The following is a 23882-nucleotide window of genomic DNA, read 5'->3' as shown; positions in this document are numbered from 1 at the left end:
TGCCAATTTCATATTAATCTTGTGTAGAGTAGTACTGCATACTTCGTATCTTCGAAGAGTCTTTAATTTGATCACATTTATAAAAGAAAGATACAGCTGTTACGATTATTTCCGAAAACAGGCGAGCCCTGAACGCGTTCAGGGGGCAGGACTACAGCACGAGCACACATGATCCCTGCATAACTGTTGATTCACTACAAGTTTGTGTTGTGTACCTTATGCACGTAAGCGCCGATTGCAAAGAAAACACAGACATGTGACTCCGTTTCATTTACCGCGTGCAGTTCATGACTGGCATCTTTTAGATCGGGGACAGCTCCATCTATCGGTTTCAAACGATCTCCAAATCCAGAGTTATATCCACCATTTATATAACATTCCTCACCGAAATGCAGTGAACAAACAAACACAGCTGAACTTCGTGAACGCAGTGCTCTCTCTCTCTTGCTCCAGCTGGTTGACGTGTGCGCATGCTCATTCTCCCGCTTTCCCTGGTTGACGCGTGGCATGCTCTTTCATCTCGCTCTCGCAGGTTGATGCGTGGCCGTGTTTTTCCGGTAGAATTGTCCAATAAGGGACTAAGAAAAGTTACGTAAGGGAATTTCATGTTCGAAAAAAAATGATACACTGATACAATTTTAGACACTATATGAGGAAATGTCAGTTCTAAGATCACAGCATAAGGTTGCAATTAATAGTATCGGCTAACTTTAAATTGCTATGTGGCTTTTTAATCTGAAAATTTCAGGTTTACAATGACCCTAACAAATGAAGACACTTTCAGATGACAGATGGTATTCATTTTTATTAACAAAAATACACTGGCAAAAATTATAACATTACAGTTTTAGAAGAACAAATAAATAATTGTGAACAAACCACTAATACAAAACTGGGCCCTCAGCACTTGACAGAGAAAAAGCACTGAAAGGCCTTTAAACGGTAAAACAGAAACCTCTTTCCGTCTTTTGGCATGGCATCATGTAATGTGCTTGTTTTTAGATGCAAATGCCAACAGTTCCCTTACACTCAGTTCAAAACCTTTTTTGATACACTTTGGCTAGTCAAAGGTCATTTTTGATTCATTTGATCACTTTTCTGTAGTGTTTATATACGTTTTTAAAAAATATAATCTCTAAAAATGTCAGTTTTCTACAGTATGTATATGTATAAAATGATATATACAAAACCATATTTTAGTACACTGCACCCAAAATTCTAAGGGCATGTTATGTGAGAAAAGGTCCCGATTCAATATGTCAATGTACTCATTACTGTGAGACTACTTGGTTTAAGATTTAAGCTCTTTCTCTAAACTTATATTTTCTCTAAAATATCTATTAAAGATGAGGCTGTTGAAATGGAAGGCACACCTGTGGCTAAGATCCTGTCCTTATTATCAGAAATGTTTGATTATCAAATCTATTAACTGTTAACTATTAACTATTTCACTACGTCTTCCTAATGAAGGTGCTGATTACTTGAAACTTCATACAAAATATACATTCCAGATGCATTCTGTAATTTTCTCAGCAGATATGTAGATAAACAACCAATAGGGTAGTCTAATAAACCTAAAATTCCAAATACTGCATGTTGCCGGGACACAGCATGAACAAAATGCCTGTCAATTCCTACACACACACTCAAGAAGGAAAGGGATAATACCAAATGGTTCTTGATTAATTTGGTACATCACTATTAATGTGAACCAAATAAAACACAACAGCTGGAACACAAAAATAAGCTCTTTTAAGAACAATTTCTCTTTGCTGGCATTACATTATAACAAGACTTGTTGTAGACTGAAATGTGACTGAAATGTTCACATGCAAAATAACGAAATGCATCCTAAAAAGTTATTCATGAATGATAAGCAATTTCAAAACTGGTAAAGGTTTCCTAGAATTAGTTTTCATCATTAAGCTTAAGTTATAGTCGCGCGTAGGACCTACGCCGTATGTTACGTGTCGGTTTTCATTTACACTTCTGCGTCGTTGTCCGCGTCGACAGGCAATGACCACTAGGCGTGTTACTTGTGTAACCAAGACAAGAGCCGAAGAAGAATAAGCTGGTTTGAGAAGCATTAGCAGTGATAGTGGCAAGTAAACTTTTGTTGCAGCTTGAGATGTTAAATACAGAAGCACAAATTATTTACTTTGATAATTCATTTGGAAATGCATTTGAGTAAACATGATGCTATCGTGGAGTTTTTTGACCTGAGGGAGGGGTTCAAACAGACCAATCACAGCGCTTGCGGTCCGCGTTGAGTTGACGTGTTGTTACATTTTTGGAGAGGTGCGCTTCAGGCTATGGCGTAGGGTACGCACAGGGTACGCGTCTCTGCGTAGGCGGTCCGACGCACGAGTATAACTTAAGCTTTATTAAGATGCATATGTAAAGCACGACTTCAAGGTTTATATGCAGACCACATTACTATTCCTGTAACACTTGCAGTCTGAATTGTAAATTAGGTTTAGATTATAATAATCTGGTATGTAAATTCCTATGATTAAATTTCTTCGATTTAATTTCTCTGATACGGAGCGATGAGACGTCTGCATGAATTATGAATGCCCTTTTATCATACTAATTTTACATTTTAGACTGTTGACAAAACAAACTTTAAGTGCATGCAAATCTCCCTTGGTAAATATGGAGCATATAAAAAGCAAATTGAAGGAATCTAAGGTCAAATCCAGAATTAGAGAGTTTTCTCAAGGAAATGTCAGTGGTAGTGATCAAGCAAAAAAATTAAAAAATACAGCTTTTCAAACCCATGACCCAGTTATGAATTGCAAAGGCTTTCGTTGCGATTACAGCAGTATGATTGCGAATAAAAAAAAAAGTTGTGTGTGCGTTTTATCCATGTACTGCAAAAAGTAGAATGAGAACAAGTCTTCAAGTTTTGGCATTTTAACTTTTGTAATAACTAGATTTTGATATGAATAATAACAATAATAAAGCCTGGTAAGAACAAGCCCTTTGTATCATAAAAAATACTTTTTTTTAACCGGGCCAGTTTTTACACTTGTGCAGCTGTTTCAATCAGAAAACAATTAAACTAATAATATACTGTTTATATACAGTATTAAGATACATTCCCAGTAAAGATTTCTACATCCATTATTAAGTGCAGAACCTTTAGCACCAAACTAAACATAACGGAAGGGAACATGCATATAAAAATAAATTAGTTTGATAAATATCAAAATGCAAACACTGACACACATTTGAGAACATGGAGGAAATCTGCCGCTCTACTTTCAAATATGGCATGGCAAGTGCCAACTTAAAAGTAAATGCACATAAGAAATATAGATATAAATAATATTACAGTGAACAGAAGAAGCTGCCTTGTTTTCATAAAGTGTGTTCGCTATGTTGAAAATATTCTAAACAGATGAGGTATTAAATGTTTTTGCAAACAAAATCACAATTTGCATAATTCACAATGAAAATGACTCCTTCCTATGCTGAAATAGCAATTACACTTGATCTGACACTGAATCTCTTTGAAATGTTGTGTCTATGGTCAATAAAACAAACAGAAACTAACACAGAGGGGAAAAAAGGAAGAAATAAAGAAGGACGGAGAACATGAAAGAAAGAAGAGGAAGAAAAGATGTTTTGACAGTAAAGTTGTGCAGAAACAAAAGGAACCCAAGTATGTGTGGTGGGTCACTGGCCGCTGCTCATCTCTTTCGACTGATTTCCCTGCTGCTCTTTGCTCAGTATGATGCTGATGAGATCTCCCTCATGCTGCTTCATGTGCTCCATCAGCTGCTCTTTACTGGTGGACTCGAAGCCACAGATACAGCAGCAGAAAAGCAGCACACAATATTCCATACCTGGCCGCGCCTGCCCTGGGCCGCCGCGCCACACCACAGGCCCAGTCCCGCTGGAAGATGATCTCACAGGGCTACCCTCCGGTGCGCCGGTGTTCATGGGCCCTGTGGCAGAAGCCATCTCAAATGACTGCTTGTCTTTTCTGCTTAAGACAACATATGGATGCTCCACAACAGTCTCGGGTGCTGATTTCAGAGGCAAAATAGGTGATCTGCACACCAAGATATAAAAGAAAAGAAACAAATTATGTTAGCCTGGTCAAATCGAGATGGGCAGGTTTACTTTTACCTAACTACAAACAGTAGATTCAGATTTTTTTTAATAGTTTCTTAATTTTTTTCATCAGCTGTACACTTGTAATAAAAAATACAAATACATGATTAAAAAAAGTTTTAATCATGCAAGTTCCATTCTGACAATAACTTACAACCTTTTTCAGGTGGAACATATCAGCTCTGTTTCAAAACAAGAACAAGACGACGCAGGCTCACTATTCATTAAATACAATATAAATTGTTAAATCAACTTTTTTACCCAATCCTAGTGTGTGCTGTGTATTTTTATGCTTATTAGGGCATCACACTGATTCTTAGTGATGAGTTGCTATAGTGTTCCAAATCAATCACTTATAAGGTATCATATCCATGTTAGCATACCACCTTAAAAGGCAGTATCCTCTGTAAGCTCAGTACATCTGGACCAGACACATAACGTGTCAGATGTCCAAGCCTATTATAGTCATAATAATGAAGGATAGTCCCTTCTTACCGGCTGCTCTGGGAAATGGCCTCATTGATGGCCTTGTTCACTTGCTCATAGTTATAATTCTGATCTCCAGCGTGTTTCCACATGTGAGACTTGAGAGATGGCGGGTGACTACACACGTAACCACATAGGGAGCACCTGTGACACAAGATAAAGATTATGACAAATCTCCAAGCAGAACACTGTTCTGTACCATCTCTTCTACAATGTTCGTTTGTCTGTATGTATAAGCTATCTGACCTGTACTGCTCCAGCAGCTGCATGGCTTGATGTTCCTGTGGGTGTTTCTTCATGTGGCCCTTCAGACTTTTCATATTAGTTGTGGCAAAGTCACAGCTGCAGCACCTAGAGGGATCACGCGATAAGCAATTAAAGGCATAAGGCTCAATTTTAAATGAAACCCACTGGAGGACCTGTCAAGTGGGGTTGGGTGTTGTTTGTTTGTGCGATACTTTGTGTTTTGTTTGTAAGGCTGCGTTTTTGGAGTACTGCATCTGAAGAGCACTGAAAGGCTGTCTGAGAGGCTAAACTCAAAGGATTGTGCTGGGTAAATGCAGCACATTCACAGACCTCAAATGAATTGTGCGGCTGTGTTAAAAGGACGTTGCTCTCAGACGTGCCGTTTGAAATGATCCTGGGTGAGCAAAACTGAAGCAAGATGTGTCTACACATACAAATAGACCGTAATGGGAGACTAATGCATTTATGCAAACTTGCTTGTATATCTGTGCTTGTATTAAGAGGATGAGATCTTTCATGGACACAGCATAAGGCTGTTCCCTTTACAAGTGAAGGTAGCAAAGACATATCCAGTGCATCGCTGCACCCTTGTGGTGATTGTTGGTAATGCTTTCATTCTCTGCTACAGTACATTTGATTATACAAACTGTAACCAAACTGATGCTTTGTGATTTTATAAGTTTAAGCATTTATCTTTATGTAAAATGAACATTAGTAGAACTTTTTCAAACCTGTATGGTTTATCAGAGTTGTGTATTCGCCGATGGTTGCGCACCCCAACATACGTGGAACTGGTGTAGTCACATACATCACATTTAAAAATGCTCCGTTCACTGGATGGATCTAGGAAAGAGAGGGAAAACAGTGATATTACCATCCAAAACAACTTTTTCTAAATCGGAATATAATCGGAATATCAAATTAAAGGGATAGTTCACCCAAAAATGAAAATTCTGTCATCATTTACTCACCTTCTTGTCATTTCAAACCTGTACGAGTTGTTTTCTTCTGCAGAAAACAAAAGAAGATAGTTTAAAGAATATTGGTAATTGGACAACGGAGGTACCCATTGACTTGCATTGGTTTTGTGTCCATACAATAGAAGTTAATGGGATGGGTACCGCCATGGTTCGGTTACCAACATTCTTCAAATTATCTTCTTTTCTGTTCTGCAGAAGAAAGTCATACAGGTTTAAAATGACAAGAGGGTGAGTAAATGATGACAAAATTTTCTTTTTTGGGAGAACTATCACACCAAAAATACATATTTGTGAATTAACAAAACAAACAAATCTATCAAAATAAAACAAATCTTATTCTTAAATTCCCTGTTAAAACTATTTTACAAAACATTTTGTCTTTTGCTGTTTTGATTGCATCCATTGTTCCCTTGTTTTAAAGGGACAAAACAGGTCATACTCACCTTCATCTGTCATTTTTTCTGATTCTTCCACAGTTACTGTGCTTTCAGTGACGTGGGTCAGCGTGCTGCTGATATCATCAATCCCGTGTCTCTCTCTCTCATGGCTCCTCAGCTGACTCTGAGTGAGATATTAATAAAACCATCATCAGTTCTTCATAAGGAGCAAGTTTATAATAAAGCAGCGATGGAGGAGCACTACACTCCAATATTAGGAATTCCAATCCTAGCTCTCAATTCAGGAAGGTTGATGCTTGCTCAAATATGTACTTTTCTACCAACTAATTGTAAAAGATAATTCAAGTCTAAGTAAAAACCATAGCTTGTACATTTAAAGTTTTTTTAGATATATTTATTTCAAAATAAACAAACACACATTGTAAAAAGTATTTGACAATTGTTTCATCGGACGTGTGCGCCTGGACTGCCGTTTACTTCCGGTCTGTGTTTGTTTATCGGTCTGGCTAGTGTCTAATTTATGTTAATATTCATTTATAATCTTATTTTATTGTATAATTATTGTACTAAATAAACGATTTGTTGAATTTAGATGTAATTTAATTTTATTAAATAAACAGTTTGTTGAATGGGTCCTGTAGTTTTGACACGTTTAAAGAAACCGTATGGTACATTGACATCTAGCGGTTGAGCTTGGTATTGCAGTCTAAATTCAAAATATTGGAGGCATATTTAGCCAAGTAACGTTTCTTCTCAGTTTCTTTTGATTTTTATCAGAAATAATCTACAGGTACTGTATTATTTGCGAATGTGTACCAGAAGTTAAGGGCAGTCCACGAACACACGCATGCGCCGTAACGTTTGTTTATGTTGTTGCTTTGAAACCATCTATAGGAACACTTTTAACACTTGTTTAAGTGTAATTCATTGCTAATACAATTTTATTATGGTTATTTATAAAACAGTTTTCATAAGAAATCATCAACTCTATAGATAGAACCTTTCTGTTTTCTAAAAAAGTCCCCAAAATGTACACAACATAAAGAGAAAACACCAAATAGTGTAAATAGGTTGTAAAAGAATAAGAATATGTGAATAACTCAATTTTGATAAAAATGTCACATAAAACCTTATAATTCCAAGGCAACAAAATATTGTTTTGTTTTATTTTTAGACCTATGTTTTAAATGTTTTAAGAAATTACACTTGAAACACATCAAAGTCTCTTACCTTTAGAATAGTTATTCTTCAAGCTACAATATTCTTTACAGTATTCCACTCAAGAGTTCAGATTGAATCTCAAATTATAGAAAATGTAAAAAAAAAGTTTCTGACAGTGTAGCGTCAGTTATCCTCACCTTGTAGTGGAAACTCTCGCTGCACTGTTTGCAGCTGTACATGCGGCTCTTGCAGTGGTGGATCATGTGACGCTCCAGGTCCTTGCTGTCACAGGCGATGTGCTCACATATGGGACACTGGTAAGGTTGCCTCTGTCTATGCACACGGAGGTGCTGCTTTATATAGCCCTTGTTCCCACTGCTGTAACGGCACAGTCGACAGCGGTACGGCCTCTCATTTCCAGCAATATACTCCACCAGACTCTCTGTAGTGGAAACATCCCCAGATCCAACAACACCCCCTGCGACTCCACCACCGTGTTGACTTTGGGCATTGTCCTGCAACTCTTTCAGAATATCCTCATCAGACGTGTTTTGATCTGAACGCTCCTGCAGTCGTTCAATAACGGTCAAAAGAGACATACTGATGCCAGCTTTAGATGCACCTCCTACCAGCACATCTTTTGGACTGTTTGAACTCTGAAGGCCGAGGTTAAGAAGAGTACCTGCATCTCCAATCGCAGCAGTGAGATCTCCTGAGTTTGTCTTGGGGCTCGTGGTAGAAATCTCTATAATTCTCTGGCCCGTGTCGGGGCTCTGCGTACATAAGCCATGCACACCCTTCACAGCAGTTTTGTTAAGCTCAGGGGCCCTCGTGGGCATGGCCACTAGCACCTCGGCTGCCAAAGAATGCAGCCGTAAAGACTCTGAATGAGTTCTTCTCCGAACTGGTGGCACATTTTCATCTGAGTGAGACCCTGAAGACACCGTCTCCTTATTCTGTTGTCGATCATCTCCATTCCAGCCATCCCCAGCCTCCTCATCCTCCTCGTCTTGTTTGCAATATATGGGGTGGTGTTGGCTCTCCAACTCTGGTTCCTCAGAGGCAAGAAGAGTCTTGTCTCCTCCGACTTCTGGACTGAGGAGCAAAGGCTTGTTTGACACCGGCTCTTCGGCGCAGGGGAGGCGTTCCACAATGACGTTGACGTGGCCTGCACTATTGCCGCTGCTGCTGATAATCTTTTGTGCGGAGGATAGAAGGCTGTCAGAGCTTCCCTGTTGGTTCTCTGTTTCTAACTCAAGCTCCATTTGCGCCTCTGGGGTTACCTGGACCTCCAATACGGGTTCCTCAGAGTCCTTAATAGAAAAAATTTGGTTTGTAACAGGGTTTTTGGTCTCTACCGATTTCCCAGCTCCAGTCTCCCCATGACACTTCATTTCAGGTGAGGCACACAGCTCTAGCTGGAGACTGGATGAACCGTGCACCATCTGAGGTTTACCACCTACAGCGGCAAGGACTACAACTGTATCCTCCTTTCCTGTCTGAACAAAAGGAGAACTAGAGGTTTGCGTTCGTACTGTCTGAGTATCGAAACACTCCGTCTCATCTTCAAATATAGGGTACGAGCAGTCAACGAGGCCAGCATGTCTCCACGCGTGGGTCTTCAGATTACGTTGTTGTCTGCATTCGTAGTTGCAGATGAGACAACGGTACCTACCTGCCTCGAAGCTGTACCACTTCTTCGGTGTAGATGAGTCCTCTGATTCAGCCTTCAAGTCTGTCATCCCTTGCTGAACGCTCCTCGTTGATATTGTCCCTTGCTCTTCTGTGATGTTTCTCGCATGCCCCCCCTCCTCCAGGTGAAGTCTTATATGTGCCACTAGCTCCTCTTGGTGATTAGAAGTAAACTGGCACTCTGAGCACATGAGAATGAGGTCACTGTGCTGTTCGTCGTGGCACTGCAAATGCTCCTTCAACAGCTCCAATGTGGGCGAGATAAATCGGCACATACTGCACTGGTAGCAAGTAACAGTCCGAGTGCCTAGACCGGAAGGTTCCTGTTCAAACTCCGCTCCTGGGTGGTCCTTCCTCTGCTCTCGGGTTCTCTTACAAGGTGTGGCCCCACTCGGGTTGTCTCTGCTGTCTGGAACAGGTACAGAAGCACAAGTCATCGAGGGTCTCTTTTTCCCAGAAACCGTGCATCGCCGGGGTCGCTTGTCCACAATTTTGCTGAGTTTCTCGATGACCTGAATGAGAGAGTCAGCAGCCTGCTTTTGTTGCCTTTGCTGGTCTTTGCCATCATGAAGATGTGGGTCAGGAATGAAGACGGCATCCTGTTGGCCTCTAGGCTGAGGCACGAGAACAGCAATGCCACTGCTGTCCTCCATTCCTGGAAAATAAAACAGACAGATTCACATAACAAGGAAAAATAAAACGTCAAACAAGCGCAACTATGCAATGACACAGCTCACAGAATGTGCTTGGAATGGTCTGACATCCATTTTAAGCCGTATGTCTTTTTACTGGCAGAGGCCCTCCCTACATTTGTACAAGAATAGAGATTACTTCACTAAGCTAAAAATATCACCTGTTGGTTACTGTCCAGTACAGCTGTTTCTTTTTTCATGGTAGATTAGGCATTTTTTGACAATACAGTAACCTCTTCCTTTCATATATGAGGACTGATTTTAATAATTAATGTTTGATATTGTTGCTTTCCTTCTGAAACCTTGTATGTCCAAATTCACTGTTGAAATGGAAAAACAATGTAGTTTTTAAATGATTAAATACTGTGTTGTCAAATTTGACAAGGACTTTTTAAGGGGAACTAAGGGTATAGTGAGATGTATGGCTTAATACGTTGTAATAGCCTTACACTACTAGCAATTGTTGTTAGAAACACATCAAATATTTTCATTTCTTTAAAAAACCCTAAATGTAATACTCATTTTAACCTAAGGAGGCCGCCATGTTCTTTTTCGATGACGTAAACTGGTTGCACATACAGGCAGCCAAACTGAACACAGACACACTAATCAGTTCTTCTGTAAATATAAGGTACTGTAGGATAAAATATATATATATAAATAATGCTAAAATAATAAAGAAAGAAAATAAAGATGCTATTTGGTGTATTTTCATACATTTTAATATTGTTGGTCAGAAACAATACAAACATACATATTAATACCCCAAATCATTGCGCATTTAATATACATGCACAATGTTTTTAGCCATTATAAAATGTATTTTATCCCGATTTTGACTTTCTGATGTTGATTTATCAGTAGCCAATTGTCTTCTCTCTCTCGGTCATAAGCTGATGGGGGCTAATATTCACGTGTGCTCTAATACAGAATAAATAACCAAACCGCAAGCATCTTATTATTGTGTTTATCAGTATATTCTCATAATCTTTAAAGTATAAGATAATGGTGGATGAGGTCTTAAATAGTCTTCATAACTGTCTTAAAGACAATAGTTTATAATTGAATGCATGTTTACCTTGAACAGATGCTTACTGAACGCATTCTTCTTTTATGGCAGGCAGGCTGGCTCGTGTCAAGAAGACATACCGCCTACTGTCCCTGTATATTGATATACAGTATCTGATCTTATGTTTGACGTCTCAAATTTTACTTTTATATATGGAAAACGTGTGCTTCGCTGTAGCATTAAGAGAACGGGTTTAGGTTGAAACCATTTCACGTCACGGATTTTGATGCAAAAATATGGCGGCCCCCGAGCAAAAATATTTTTTCAAAGTTTATGAACACTGTGACAGTTACACTGTTTTTTAATTTCACATTTTAAGTCGATGCCATTGTTAATATATTAAACAATACATCTCTCTATACCCAAGGTTCCTTTTAATACTTTTTATTGGTTAGATATTTGCGAAACCTAGTGACAAACCCAAAGGGTGACTAATAATAATAATAATTTATGGCAAAAAATAAAAATCTCAAAATATAGAGATACAAGGTTTCAGAAGGGCAGCAGCGATATGTTACAACTTCGCTACAAAATCTTAACCATGCCTTTAATGTACATTATTTAAATGTGTGCTGTTACTCTACTCACTGTCTTGACTAAAGGTAATATTAATATTTTAAGAAATATCTGAACTGTAATATAGTCATCATCAAACAAAAACATCAAACAATCTAGAGCAAAAATAGACTCTGCACTTTCACTGTCCGCTTGTACTATTTCCTTATAGTAGTTCTGCATCTGAACTACTGCAAAAGGGAAGTTAAAGAGAATGACATCAGACCAAAACAAAGACACGTGGAGCACATACCCATGTTAACATTGTTGCCATTGTTACACTTCACTTGATCATACAGCGGTTTTGTGCATTTTTCCATTTTCAAATAAATAATTTTAAAATAGTTACATGTTGTCATAATGAAATATTATGAGAGCACTGAGATATCATGCTGTGCTGACAGGAATAAACAATAGAAATAATAGATTTAATTGTTATAAAAGAAATTGCATCGTTTTAATGGACACTACAATATAATGGTCTCTGTGCGTCTCTGCTGGTGATGTGTTGATTTCTATTGGTGGGATGTGTTCTGGCAAATGGGAATCATTAGAACACCATTAAATCATACTGGAGTAAGGACCAAAACACAACAACAGTTATAATATACAGAATGGTGAAAAGCTGATCGTTCATAATAGTATTTCTAATAGAAACCATTAGAAATTGTATTGCAAAGCAGGGCCTAAATAAAAACGAAACACGCTCTGTCTTCCTGTGCGACAACATATCGGCATATGACGAGCTGACAGAAGCCTGCTGACAGGCACTCAACACCTGCGAATCAATCTCTAAATATTTGTAATTGCTTGAGAAGTTGTGGATGCTTGAGAACATGGTGCCCGTAATAATCGTGGAGACGCTACGTGAGAAAGGGGCAGGACATTTCTGACAACAGCACTGCCAGCATACACATGTACACACACAGTCCAACGTGAGCAGTGAAAAAAACCTGTACCGTTTAATAAACAGCTCAGATCGGTCATGCGACCATCGCAGCGCTACTTACTGATGCAGCAGTTGTGTGTGATCTTTGGCCTCGGTGCTTGTAACGCGTAGCTTTTATTCCTGGGCTGTAAAAGTGCTTCACTCTGTGCTCAAAATGGCGAGGATGGAGCGCCGATCACGTGACCTGTAGACTGGTCATGTGACCACGAAGAGTGACACCAACCACACTGATTCTAGATCAGGTTTTAAAACACACATAATGACGTCGATGAAAGGCACCACTGGGGTAAACTTGTCTCCTATTTTTTTATTTACTTACCTGTTTTATGTTTTGCAGGTGCTAATAATATTAATACTTTGTAAATAATATAAACAATGCACAACTACTCATTTTCATTATATACATAGACCTATACATTTTAAAAGCCTTTAATACACAAAGCTTGTTCTTAAAGTATCTATGAAAATCTGATTTGACTCTTTACTTTCTTATCTAACCATAACATTATATATTTACCTGTTGTGCTTATCAGTTATCTAGTAACCAGCTTTTATCATTTTTAAATTGTATTAAACCATTGACAGATTTTAAGAAATGCCATTCTTTCACTAAATTAATATATTTTTTATATTAATATTAATCGATATTGCAAATGTCAATGTTCACGTTTTTTGTGATTTATTTCTTTATTGCTTTCTTATTTCTATTTTTTTATTAATTGGAATTACAAGTTCACCTGCACTCCCACTTCAGGAATTATCAGGCTCATCTACTGCTTAATTATTAAGCTTAATTTATGCTAAATTACCAACATAATAGTAATAATTCTTTTGTCAATATTAACACTATAATTAAATATAAAATCTATATATGTTTATTTACATTTATATGCATAAAAAGTCAACTTTTGCCACCAACTGGTAGGTCCTAATGGTGTTTTGCTTATAGAGGGTACTTGGATGATAAATACATTTCAACATACATCGACTGGAGATGACTTTACGTTTGTTAAATGTCCCATATGGTTTTCATTTATAAGTAAATTAGCCGTTAAGTAGATCTTTTTCTACATCATTAAGTGATAAATAGCTTCACTGGGGGATGTTCTTGTGTGTAGCCATATTGAATACGGACACCTGTGCATTCCCAAAGTGCAATTTCAACGATTCTGACTATTACATCGTAGTGCAATTTCAATGTCAACTTGGTATAAAGGGCTATAACCGCATTTAATAAATGAAATAGCTTTCATGGTTTCAATTGTGTATTAAAATACATATAATTTGTAATGTCTTTTAAAAGAACACTATACCGTCCTTCTGTGTACATTAGTGGAGTGTGCCATTTTGAGGATCATGTTTGAAAATCATTTCAGACAATCTGTTATTGATAGAATATTTTAATTCTTGTTAATTAATTATTTTCCACTGTTATATGGGGTTTCTTTATCAGGACAGGGAGAAAGCTGTCACACATCAGGTAAGGAAAGTGTGTCATATTTGCAGCTGGTTACAACAAAGCAGTTTGTGACTGAAATGTATATTGCATTTGTTACAGATGTCTTCTCTATTTCATGATTGTCTGTTTTACACTCATCAAGCTGCTATGCACTAACCTGTCCTTATGAGGATCATCTCAATGGTTTTGTTTTTGCATGCCATCAGCTGTTAGGGCTTTTATATTATTTCCTCACACTATAGATTATGATCTTCTATTCCATTGTGGTAAATGCACTGTACAGAGCTGGAAAGCATTTGAGTATGGGGGCTGTCAATAAACTGGCAAACTTTCATTTCATTAGTATTCAGTGAACCTAATGGTGTGGAGCACATATTAACAATGGTCTTTGTTTTGTGTTGGATATTATGTGTTGATCTTCTATGAGGTTCTTGGACCAAGAATCCCTCATTAGTACCTGCGTATTTTAGATAAGTGGCAGCCAGCTTATTTGTAAGTTGATGACTGATACTTTTTATATAGCTATATCTGCATTTAAAGCAATGTGTTTTTGGTTCAGTTATTAGTTATTGTACAGTGAAATCTTATGAAATCGTTTTATTTAGGTTCTCTGCCTTGAGCTATTGTCTGTGAAAAGGTTGCATTGATTTTATTTTGTATGAGTGTTTTTTATATAGCAACATTTTATGGAGCTCCTTGTGTCTACCTTAAGTTTCTCTATAAACTCTGTGAATGTGATAAAGTATGGAAATCTTTCATCTTTTCTTCAAACAGAATTTGGATTCCAGTGGAGTTTAACATTCTTTGTAATGCTGCCAAGGATTTTAGCAAAGTAACAATCCTCATTTTTTTGTACCTGACTGACATTGCAACCGTAAATTCACACCTGTGCAGTGTAAAATTGTATTTTTATTCAATATGTTCTTACTTTTTCAGGTAAGATCGTTCATTGATATAGAGCAGGTAGTGTCTGCTTAGGGAAATTAGTTTGATTTAAATTGTATAAATACATGAAGAAGTCAAGTTTGTAAAAAACTGCTGTAATTTTCAAGGTAAGTGGCTCGAGACACCTTATTTGTTTGGATCATCGGTGTTAGTAGCACTGGTGTTTGTTTCGGTTCAACAGACAAAAGTGACACAAAGAACATTCACAGTAAACATATTTAAAAAAGCATGTTAAATATGGAGGGACTCTAGGGAGTACAATAGAAACAAACAATACAGGAATTTCAGTAGAGGAATGTTACATTGGTAAAAAAAAATATTGTAGTGCATGATAACAAATGGGTGCGTAAAGGTTTTTTTAGGATGTTTCTGCACTTTGTGTTACAACCAGCAAGGGACCTCACACAGGTTGAGTTCTGATAAACAGTACAGATTTGAAGCCTTTATACAATGCAAAATAGCCTTTTATGATATAGGATATTATGGATAAATAGTCTGTGTATCACGTACAAAAAGCAACCCTTTGTTCTATTGTGTGTGTGTGTGTGTGTGTGTGTGTGTGTGTGTGTGTGTGATTAGACCTCTGTCACATATCCCTTGTGCTACAAGTGAAATATGAATTAAATTATCTCCAAAAGAAAAAGCGAGAGAGTGAACACATTTGTGCCATCATTTCAGGGCACACAGAATAATATTTGGTCTCCAGACTCACCCAGTCCTTGTGATGCACGGTTTCAGAATGGACACAGCTGAGGTCAGAGAGGCAAAAGGAGGGGGGAGCTAACACCACTAATGCACCGTTTGGATTTATTGTTTTAATTAAGTACCACGGCATTTCATCATAAACTGTTTATGGACATAAGTCCACTGGTGCAGGCTATTGGGCCAGCGTAAAGAGGGAGGGGAGGGAAAACAGCTTATTTTGTTTGAAAACCATTTCAGCCCTCTGTTCTCTATAGCAGCTGTCAAAGCGTTTCATATCTTTGATACATTAAGTATGTTTTGACATGAATCATAGATGACTAACACTTACCGCCACAGGTTAGATGTGGCATTGCTCAGCCCCCCTCACAATCTGCAGTCCTCCATTATACATTCTTTAAAATGACTCCAGGTTGTTGTGTTTATTTGCCTGACTCCTCTGTGTTTTATTTTAAATGACATGTATGCTGGGGAGTATATTGACAGAAACCTAAATGCGTCAGTTGTTCTCCAAGTGACATGCGAGAAATACAAGTTGTTCTTCCAGCTTCTGGCCAAATTCTCCAAATAGATGTGACGGAGTAAAAAATAGCCCTGATGTATTAGTAAATGTTTTGAAACGATGTGTTGGAGAGAAATGGGTGTGTGTTGAATGCAAGGTATATATGGGTCAGCACAATCTATCTGAGCCGAGCTACAGTAAATAAACACGCGCAGGTCATTCAGTGTACATTATGCATTTAAATCGAGCGGCAAGAGGGTTGCTATCAGCTTCAGCTCTCTTGTTTGAGTGTTGTGGGCAAATTTATTGCCCCCCCAACCACCACCGCAGCACTTGGTCAAATGGCGTATTTGTCTTCTTCTTTGTGATTTCATTAGCTTTAATATCTGCACTTCCTATTACCCCAGCTGCCTCTCATTCAAAGGCACACCGGCTTGCTTCTCTAATGCAGAGTGACACACTTTCACTCACACATTACGTGTTAGCCTGAAGCAAGGCCGCCCGCTCCTTTGAAAATGTTGGAATTAGGTTATTTCTATTGAAGTATTAAAGCAATTCTTCACTTTAAGCTATTATTTCACAACTTTTTTTCTCCCCCTTTCCCAGTGTTTCTTTCCAGGCTGAGATTGTGATTGAGAAGGAAACGGTGCTTAGGGTTGCCAAAACCTTCTTATTATCCCTTCTGCCCAAACAGAGCTCAGAGACTGATATAGCCTACCATTACCATGTGTTGATGAGATGATTATAAGACAGCGATTTGTTTTACTTCTCAAATATCTCAACCACAACAGTCCAGGGAAAAGTAGTGGACAATTTATTATCAGTGGCGAAGAACCACACTTACATTTAAAGCAGCATGATAATAATTAATGTGATAATAATCATTTTAACGAATACAATTTTCATCAAGCAATGTATCGGGCTTTTCTGTCGATCTAAAATGCAGAACCAACGCTGGCTGACAGATTCGCAGAATCTCGATTCTTTTCAATAAAATGTTGTAAGGAATGAGTCGGTTCGCGATTCAGTTTGGATTATTTATATCGCTTGCCGCGGTTTCTTGTCCAGTCAAACATATCAGGACAAAACGAACTCTTAATGAAATGGAATAAATATCTGCAATGTATTGAAACCAGAAATGCAGCACAAGTTCAACACTTAAGTTACCCGTGGACTTTGGGAACAACGTTGGCTGTGCAGGTAAATACATTTTATAACCAAAATCGTGTTAAAACTATACCCGCAAATCACGACATTACCACAAGTACATCGAAGTTTCATGTCAGTAGCGTATGGATGTTTTTTTATTGTTTCAAAATATAGCATGAATGGTTTTTTGTTTTTTTATTCAGTAGCTCAAGGATGTGGAATATATTCAGTAGCACCTGATAACGTCACTAAACCGCGACACATTGGTTTGGAGTAACGTACTGAGAAACTTTAATGTAGCAGGAATAATTGTATGTTTCTTTCATTGTTTATTCTAAATTTGTATCGTCGTAAAGATTTGCATGAGGTTTGATCAGTTGGCAAGGCTTAAGGAAAACCAGGGGTTTGAATCATGTACAGTATGTGCTTGTGTGCCATTTGCGTTTTGGCATTTAATGAGAAAATCTGTTTTGATTAAGGGAATGATGTTGATTGGTCTCATGATGAGTCTGTGATCAAAACTCTGTTTTATCATGCACTCAGTCCACTCTGACAGAAACATGACCGCTGTTCAAAACTGTCTCGTCTTGTCACTCTGCCACAGTGCCACTAGTATCATAACATAGGCCTATCCACAAATGCCTTTTCTCTGGCACTCACTGCCTCAGACGACAGGTTCAGTTCAGTTCATGCCCATTCATTCTGTCTGATTCGGTTGTGAGTAGGCTAAATGAATTAAAGAGGTCAAGACTTGTGAACAGCGTTTTTTCTGAACTTGGAATAGGAGTAATTTTTTGCACCTGTTTTTAATCTTATTTTTAGGTGCTTTTAGTGGCTTGTTTGGCTAATTTGGTGTCCTAGACTAATATATATATATATATATATATATTAGTATATATATGGAATGTGGTATGGAAAAATGCAGCGTTGACATGTTTAACTCCTTTTGTGTTCCACAGAAACATATATATATATATATATATTAGTATATATATGGAATGTGGTATGGAAAAATGCAGCGTTGACATGTTTAACTCCTTTTGTGTTCCACAGAAACATTATTCGACATTTAAGCAAGACAAGGGTGCATAGTCGGTAGTACTAGTTTTAATAAGTGTTGTGAAAATATATCTGATAATGTTATTCAACACCTTAGTGCACTAAAGTGAGGCTGTAATTTTTAAGTTGTCCAGTGGGTGGTGACACAGTTCTACGCGTTAGAGTACTGAAGCAGCTCCTGCTTTGTCCAGCTTTGACAAGCCGAGATAGGGATTCATTTATCTCCTCCTTGGTCCTCCACACGCAAGAACACCTCTGTATTTAGCTGTGCGTTACTCGTACAATAACACATAGTATTTGTGTGCCGCGTGAGGTCAAAAGAAGACAAAGCTATATTGTTTTTTTCTTGGGTTCTCTTATTTTCTGTTTTTGCTGTGGTAAATTGATGTGATTCATCTGACCATGTGACTCCTGGAGCACACTCCCCGTGTGACCACTGAGGGCTAGAATCGCATTGTGGGTCTTTAGGCAATAAGGGACAATGTATGTCTTCCATTTTGCCTAGGAGAACAAACAAAACATCAAACCGTATCCCCCTCCCTTTCTCATTTTTCTCCCATACCTGCAGTCTAAAATATGTCCTAGTCAGTTGGGGAAATGTCGGTTTGCGTACCGGTCTTGTTTGAGAAAACATTTTCAGCTTGCCGCTGGTCCCTCTGACTCCATTATTCAACCCCCTGTAAGATTTCTTTTTTCCATAGTGACTATAATAAGTGCATTTGGAATGCCTCTACTCTGGTTTCACGCTTTGTCTTTTACAAAATGTAGAATATAGATTTGCTGCTTTTCATAAGTATATATTTTTGGATCTGCATTCTGCATTTGGATCTTTATCTGCATGAAGATAAAGCTATTTTAAATGTTTTCTACATTTTTGCTATGTCACACGAACGGTCTATTTTCCAACTATCCATATATTGATTTTAAGCAAAATTCTCTGACCTCTAAAGAACCAAAGCTAAAGAACAATGGCATGTAGCTTGTGCTAACCTTCTTTTCCTTTTTGCGTTTTTATTCCCATCTTAAGTGCCCAAAATTACCTAGCTCTGTTACAGTTTGATTTGATTGTTCAGGCACAAAAAGGCCTATATTTCTGAAGGTGGTCAAATTAATTACTTATTGATCGGCACCTTGTTGAACGAAATTAAATAAATAAATGACGGAATAAACAGTGCAACTAGAGTCTTTGCACAGGTGTCTGTAATAATACTTGCATTCATGGCATTATGCTTAGCGATTTCTATTCTTCAGCAGTCATTAATATGGAGCTTAAGGGAGTGTGTAGCCAGCGGGTTTGCTGGCTGACCTGAGCCCGGGTTCAACTGAAAGCGTGTTAGTGACAAATAGTAACCATATGCCATACAGCCACAGGGCTCTGGCCACAGTTGGCCTCTAACGACTGATCTTGGACCAGGTTTTGGTGTTGGGCCTCCTGTACTCTTAATCAATATGAGAGAAAAGCACTTAACTGACCAGGGCTCTGCTGACCTGAACATTAAGTGTTCGCTGGTTATTGGACCCCCACAGTTCTCAGGCTTTTAGATGAGGGATGTTTAACGTTTCAAATGAATCCTGTATGTATTTTTTTTAAATAAAGATTTAAAATGAAATCTTTACAATCTAATCGAATTCAGATCCTGTCCTACTTTTACAAATACGTGTAATCTATATTCTAAAAATGGTTGGCCTGCCCTATGTATTCTGTAAGAAGGGGCGACGGGGTGGGGAGTCAGATCAGGACAATGCTGCAGAGGGTTGTGCATTAAATGAACATTTCTTCTCAAATACATATCATTAATGCATCAAAACAAGTCTGGCCAGCTAATAAACATTTATTTATAGCAAATTACGACCTAATGTATCAAACTAACAACATGCAGCAGCTAAGATTTATCCACAACATTCCAGACATTTATTACTTTTACTTAAGCTATTCAGCTGAGCACATTTTGGTACAAACTTTATCTTTTTATAGATTATACTTTATGATAAAATATGTTACATTAACAACATTCTGTGTGTTTTTGTTTTTGTGATTTATGGTCTCTATAAAATGTGTTTATTAGACTGCTGGATGTAATTAAATGGCTGAGTTTTAAGTGCAATATTCACCTAATGTAACGAAATAATGTGTGAAAATATGGGCTTGTAAAACTGGAGTTATGACATAAGTCAAGGTGTCAGTGTACTTTCGGTGATAAATCCGTCGGTTAAATAGGTCCGGCTGCGATGCGTGGACATCTGAAACGACTCACCCCTTGTACTCCAAAACAGATATGCAACCATCAGACACTTTTGTTGTTGTTGTTGTTATTTCAACGTCATTGACATTCAGAAATTACAAAAATAATTTTACAGCATCTTTAATGCTTTATATTAGAAAAACAAATAAATGAATAAACAAATACACACTGTGGAGCACCAGTCATTTTGATAGACGTCCACCTCGTATTCTAGATTGCGCTTCACAATATATCTGTATGTTAGTACACATGTTACAGTAAAATATGATATACTCATTGCTCTCTTGTGTAGCGGCATGATCTGTCCGCTCTTCAGACAGAGAACATGCAGGCCCTACTGCTTTATTCATACTAAACAGGCTTTGCTGTTTTGAAGGTGAGGAGAACAGCAGTACGTCTCACTGCCCACACAAACAGATGTTTACTCTGTAAACCCTCAAAGCCAATCCTGCGGGTTGTCAGGGCCAGATATATTTATGGACAAATGCGCCACACAATCCGAGGCCTTTGTCCACAAGTGAAGAAAATATGGTTTCAGTCGGTGCTTTCTGGCACCTACCGAAAGTAATGATTGATTATGGGCAGAGAGAGTCCTTTGTACTAATTTCATTATGGCTGACAAAATAAATGAATAAAAGAAAAAAAGCCACATAAAATGTTGTTTTCCACTGTCTATCTTGTTTTTTTTCTCTATTTCTTTATTTTGTGAGAGTGTCAGAGAAAATTAATGTAATTAACTCACCCCGAGGCAGAGTGTTGCACTTGAAGTTTGTCACCCTGAAATTCTGTTATCTGCGAATGAAGGAGAAAAAACACAATCCCCTCTCTGCTGTTATTTTTTTCCCCTTTCATATTGAATTTTTGCTCGGCGCTTGGAACGTCTTGAAGAGGCACCGATGTCGCTGTCAGAGCTTCTGCTCTCATTTGAGCTGGAGAAGGCGATGCATGCGTCAGCTCGGCTGAAATCTCCGCTAATACGTCTTAATGAGTAACACAGACTGTCGTTCATGATTTCGCGTAAATATTTTCAGCGCGACTTGGTCCCTTGCTTAACGTCACTCTGGCAGAAAGAATCAAACAAACCGTAAGTATCATCGCCACATGAACCAGAGTTATTTTGGGTGTCCAGCCGAGAAGAGATTCATCAGCAAACTCACTCTTGATGTTTGTCCAACTTTTAGCAACCAGTCTGCCATATCACATCATAAAGCTCATACCTGTCCTGCGGCAACCTCTGATGTGACAAAACAAAGCGGCTGTGTCAATGTAGAACATGCTGCTTTTGTCTGTAAATATTTAAACTTCACAAAACATCTTGTACTTTGAAAATCCCAGGCACACAAGTATCTAAAAGATGATTGTACGCTGCATAAGGTTTCTGTTAACTGGTAGCACATGGGTGCATAATCCTGAAGCATGGAGATCGAGGGCTAAATCAAACTCTGTAGTAAAGTAGAGAAGCTGGATTGAACAGGCTTGGGATATTAATGAGTTGTGTTCCTTTTGAGACATCAAAATTCTGCTGGTTTACGTGTGTTGGTGTGACCCTGTTCTTTGCCTGAGTCACCACCATGCAACCCTAAACCTTCAATGGACATGGTAAAGAAGGGCCACATGATTACATTAAGTGTTGGACTAGGCCGACATGAACTTTAGCTGAACCTTCTGGGTTAGTTAGTTGTTGTGAATACCACAATTTGGCATCTCCTCTGCAATTACTATAACTAACATTCCAGAGCCTACTTCCTATTGCAGTGTCTATTTATTTAAATTATTATGAGTAATTGATCTTACATTGCGTTAGATTTCTCTTTAAATTGAAATAAAAAATTAAGGACGCCATCTTAGCGACACAGCGTTTTTTTTGTTTTGTTTTTCTCTTTGAAAATGAGCACTAATTGGACAAGATTGCATTGATCACCGTGCTTGTCTGGCTGTGGGCCGATGAAGGCCAATACATCATAGCCTGAGATGAATTCACACAGTGCTTTCATTAGGATAAACCTCAGAGGCTTATTTTAGGGCAGCCTTATGCTAACCTTTGACCCTTGAGACTGTATACCTGACCCTCCCTCGCCACTGCTGTGTATATATCGTTTCAATATAGCCGGTCTCTAGCGGGCTTTAAAATAGCACTGTGTGTAATTACACTATAGAAAGGCAATATGTAGGCCACAGCCTAACTACAGGCTTTAAGTTTAATTAGCACTTAATTACCGACATTGCTTAACTGGTTATCCAGGAGGACTAGCAGACATTAGCAGCGAGGAGATGGGAAGATATGAAGAGAATATGGTGACGCAAGTCTGCAGCACTGCAAGTAATACCGGACTGGAGCTCAGGAGTGTCCATGCAGTGATTTAATGAATTTATTAAGTGTCGGTGCGCGGTGTAGGTTTAAAGAAAAAAATATCTATGTGTTATGGGGAGGTTTTATTTTAGCGTGTTGGTCAGAGTCTTACGTTCAACACTAGAAAAACTGTGAGTGTGTGTGTTATATGATATGGGAGGTTGAATGACGGGAACGTGTGGGTGTAAGTGGCGAAAGCCAAGACAAAAGGGGCACAGGATTGAATGTCATCCTGAAAATAATATAAATTAATTGGCTGGAGAAAATCAGAGAGGAAAATCTGCCCTGCTCGTAATAAGGTTTCAGATTAGTAATGACTGGATTTGGAAAAAGGCAGATTTCCCATTTATTTTTTTATCTTTTTTGGTGAGACTTAATTTATATTAAGAAATATTTTTTGTAAAGGGCACCTAAACCTTGGTTTTAATTGGGGTGAGTGGACAGCTTGTTGGATTTGAACTGATGCTGGTTGTGTAAACAAAAAACTAACATTTTGTGGGAATATATTTTTTTGTAATCAGTATTTAATAATTATTGTATTAATTATTGTTGCAATAGTAATTGCATTTATATTTTATATTTGATATGTTATATAATGTTTTATTTATCTATTTTTTACAATACATTTTTCATATATTGTTTTTGACATAGGTTTTTACTTGTTCAGTAGAGAGTGTGTACACCTTATGTCTTTTTTTTGTGAGTCAACATCACTGAAATGCGATTTGATGGCATTTTATGCTGACACGCACAGCCATTAAAAACACCTATGTTATTATTCGAGAAAAGCTAAAGTGAGTGATTGTAAAACACACAGAGACAGTTAAAGGTGAATATTTGTTAAAAGGCTTTTTTCAAAATGTTATATTTTCCTGTTTAACCCTTAGCCCTATCTCACTTATAATTCTTGATAACTCCTCACGTTCTCTGAAGTCTTCAGTCAATACTCAAAATGAGCAACAGATGGCGCTCTCTATCATCCCTCTGCCTCGTCCTCTCCCTGAGAACATGCTGTGCTGATGTTGATTCCCCGATATGCAAGTCTTTGTTTCCATTCTCAACAAACCAACACTCATCTAAATCACACTAGGACAAGACCACCTCTGTGTTTCAGGTGACAGAA

The 23882-nt window shown here is 38.0% G+C and overlaps 1 protein-coding gene across 1 annotated transcript; it reads right to left on the bottom strand.

The window, feature by feature from the left end:
• Positions 1-794: 794 nt before the first annotated feature.
• znf507 (zinc finger protein 507) lies at positions 795-12524 on the bottom strand. The gene is made up of 7 exons (XM_057343818.1): positions 12412-12524; positions 7591-9740; positions 6278-6395; positions 5586-5697; positions 4855-4959; positions 4618-4752; positions 795-4060 (listed from the first exon to the last, which is right to left on the bottom strand). The coding sequence occupies exons 2-7, from the start codon at positions 9736-9738 to the stop codon at positions 3682-3684; spliced, it is 2997 nt and encodes a 998-aa protein (XP_057199801.1). The 5' UTR covers positions 9739-9740; positions 12412-12524; the 3' UTR covers positions 795-3681.
• Positions 12525-23882: the final 11358 nt, after the last annotated feature.

This window comes from Triplophysa rosa, linkage group LG1 (assembly GCF_024868665.1).
Source record: "Triplophysa rosa linkage group LG1, Trosa_1v2, whole genome shotgun sequence".
NCBI classification, from domain to species: Eukaryota; Metazoa; Chordata; class Actinopteri; order Cypriniformes; family Nemacheilidae; genus Triplophysa; species Triplophysa rosa.
Note: the sequence above shows the minus strand (reverse complement) of the source record. Positions and strands in the feature narration are given on the sequence as shown.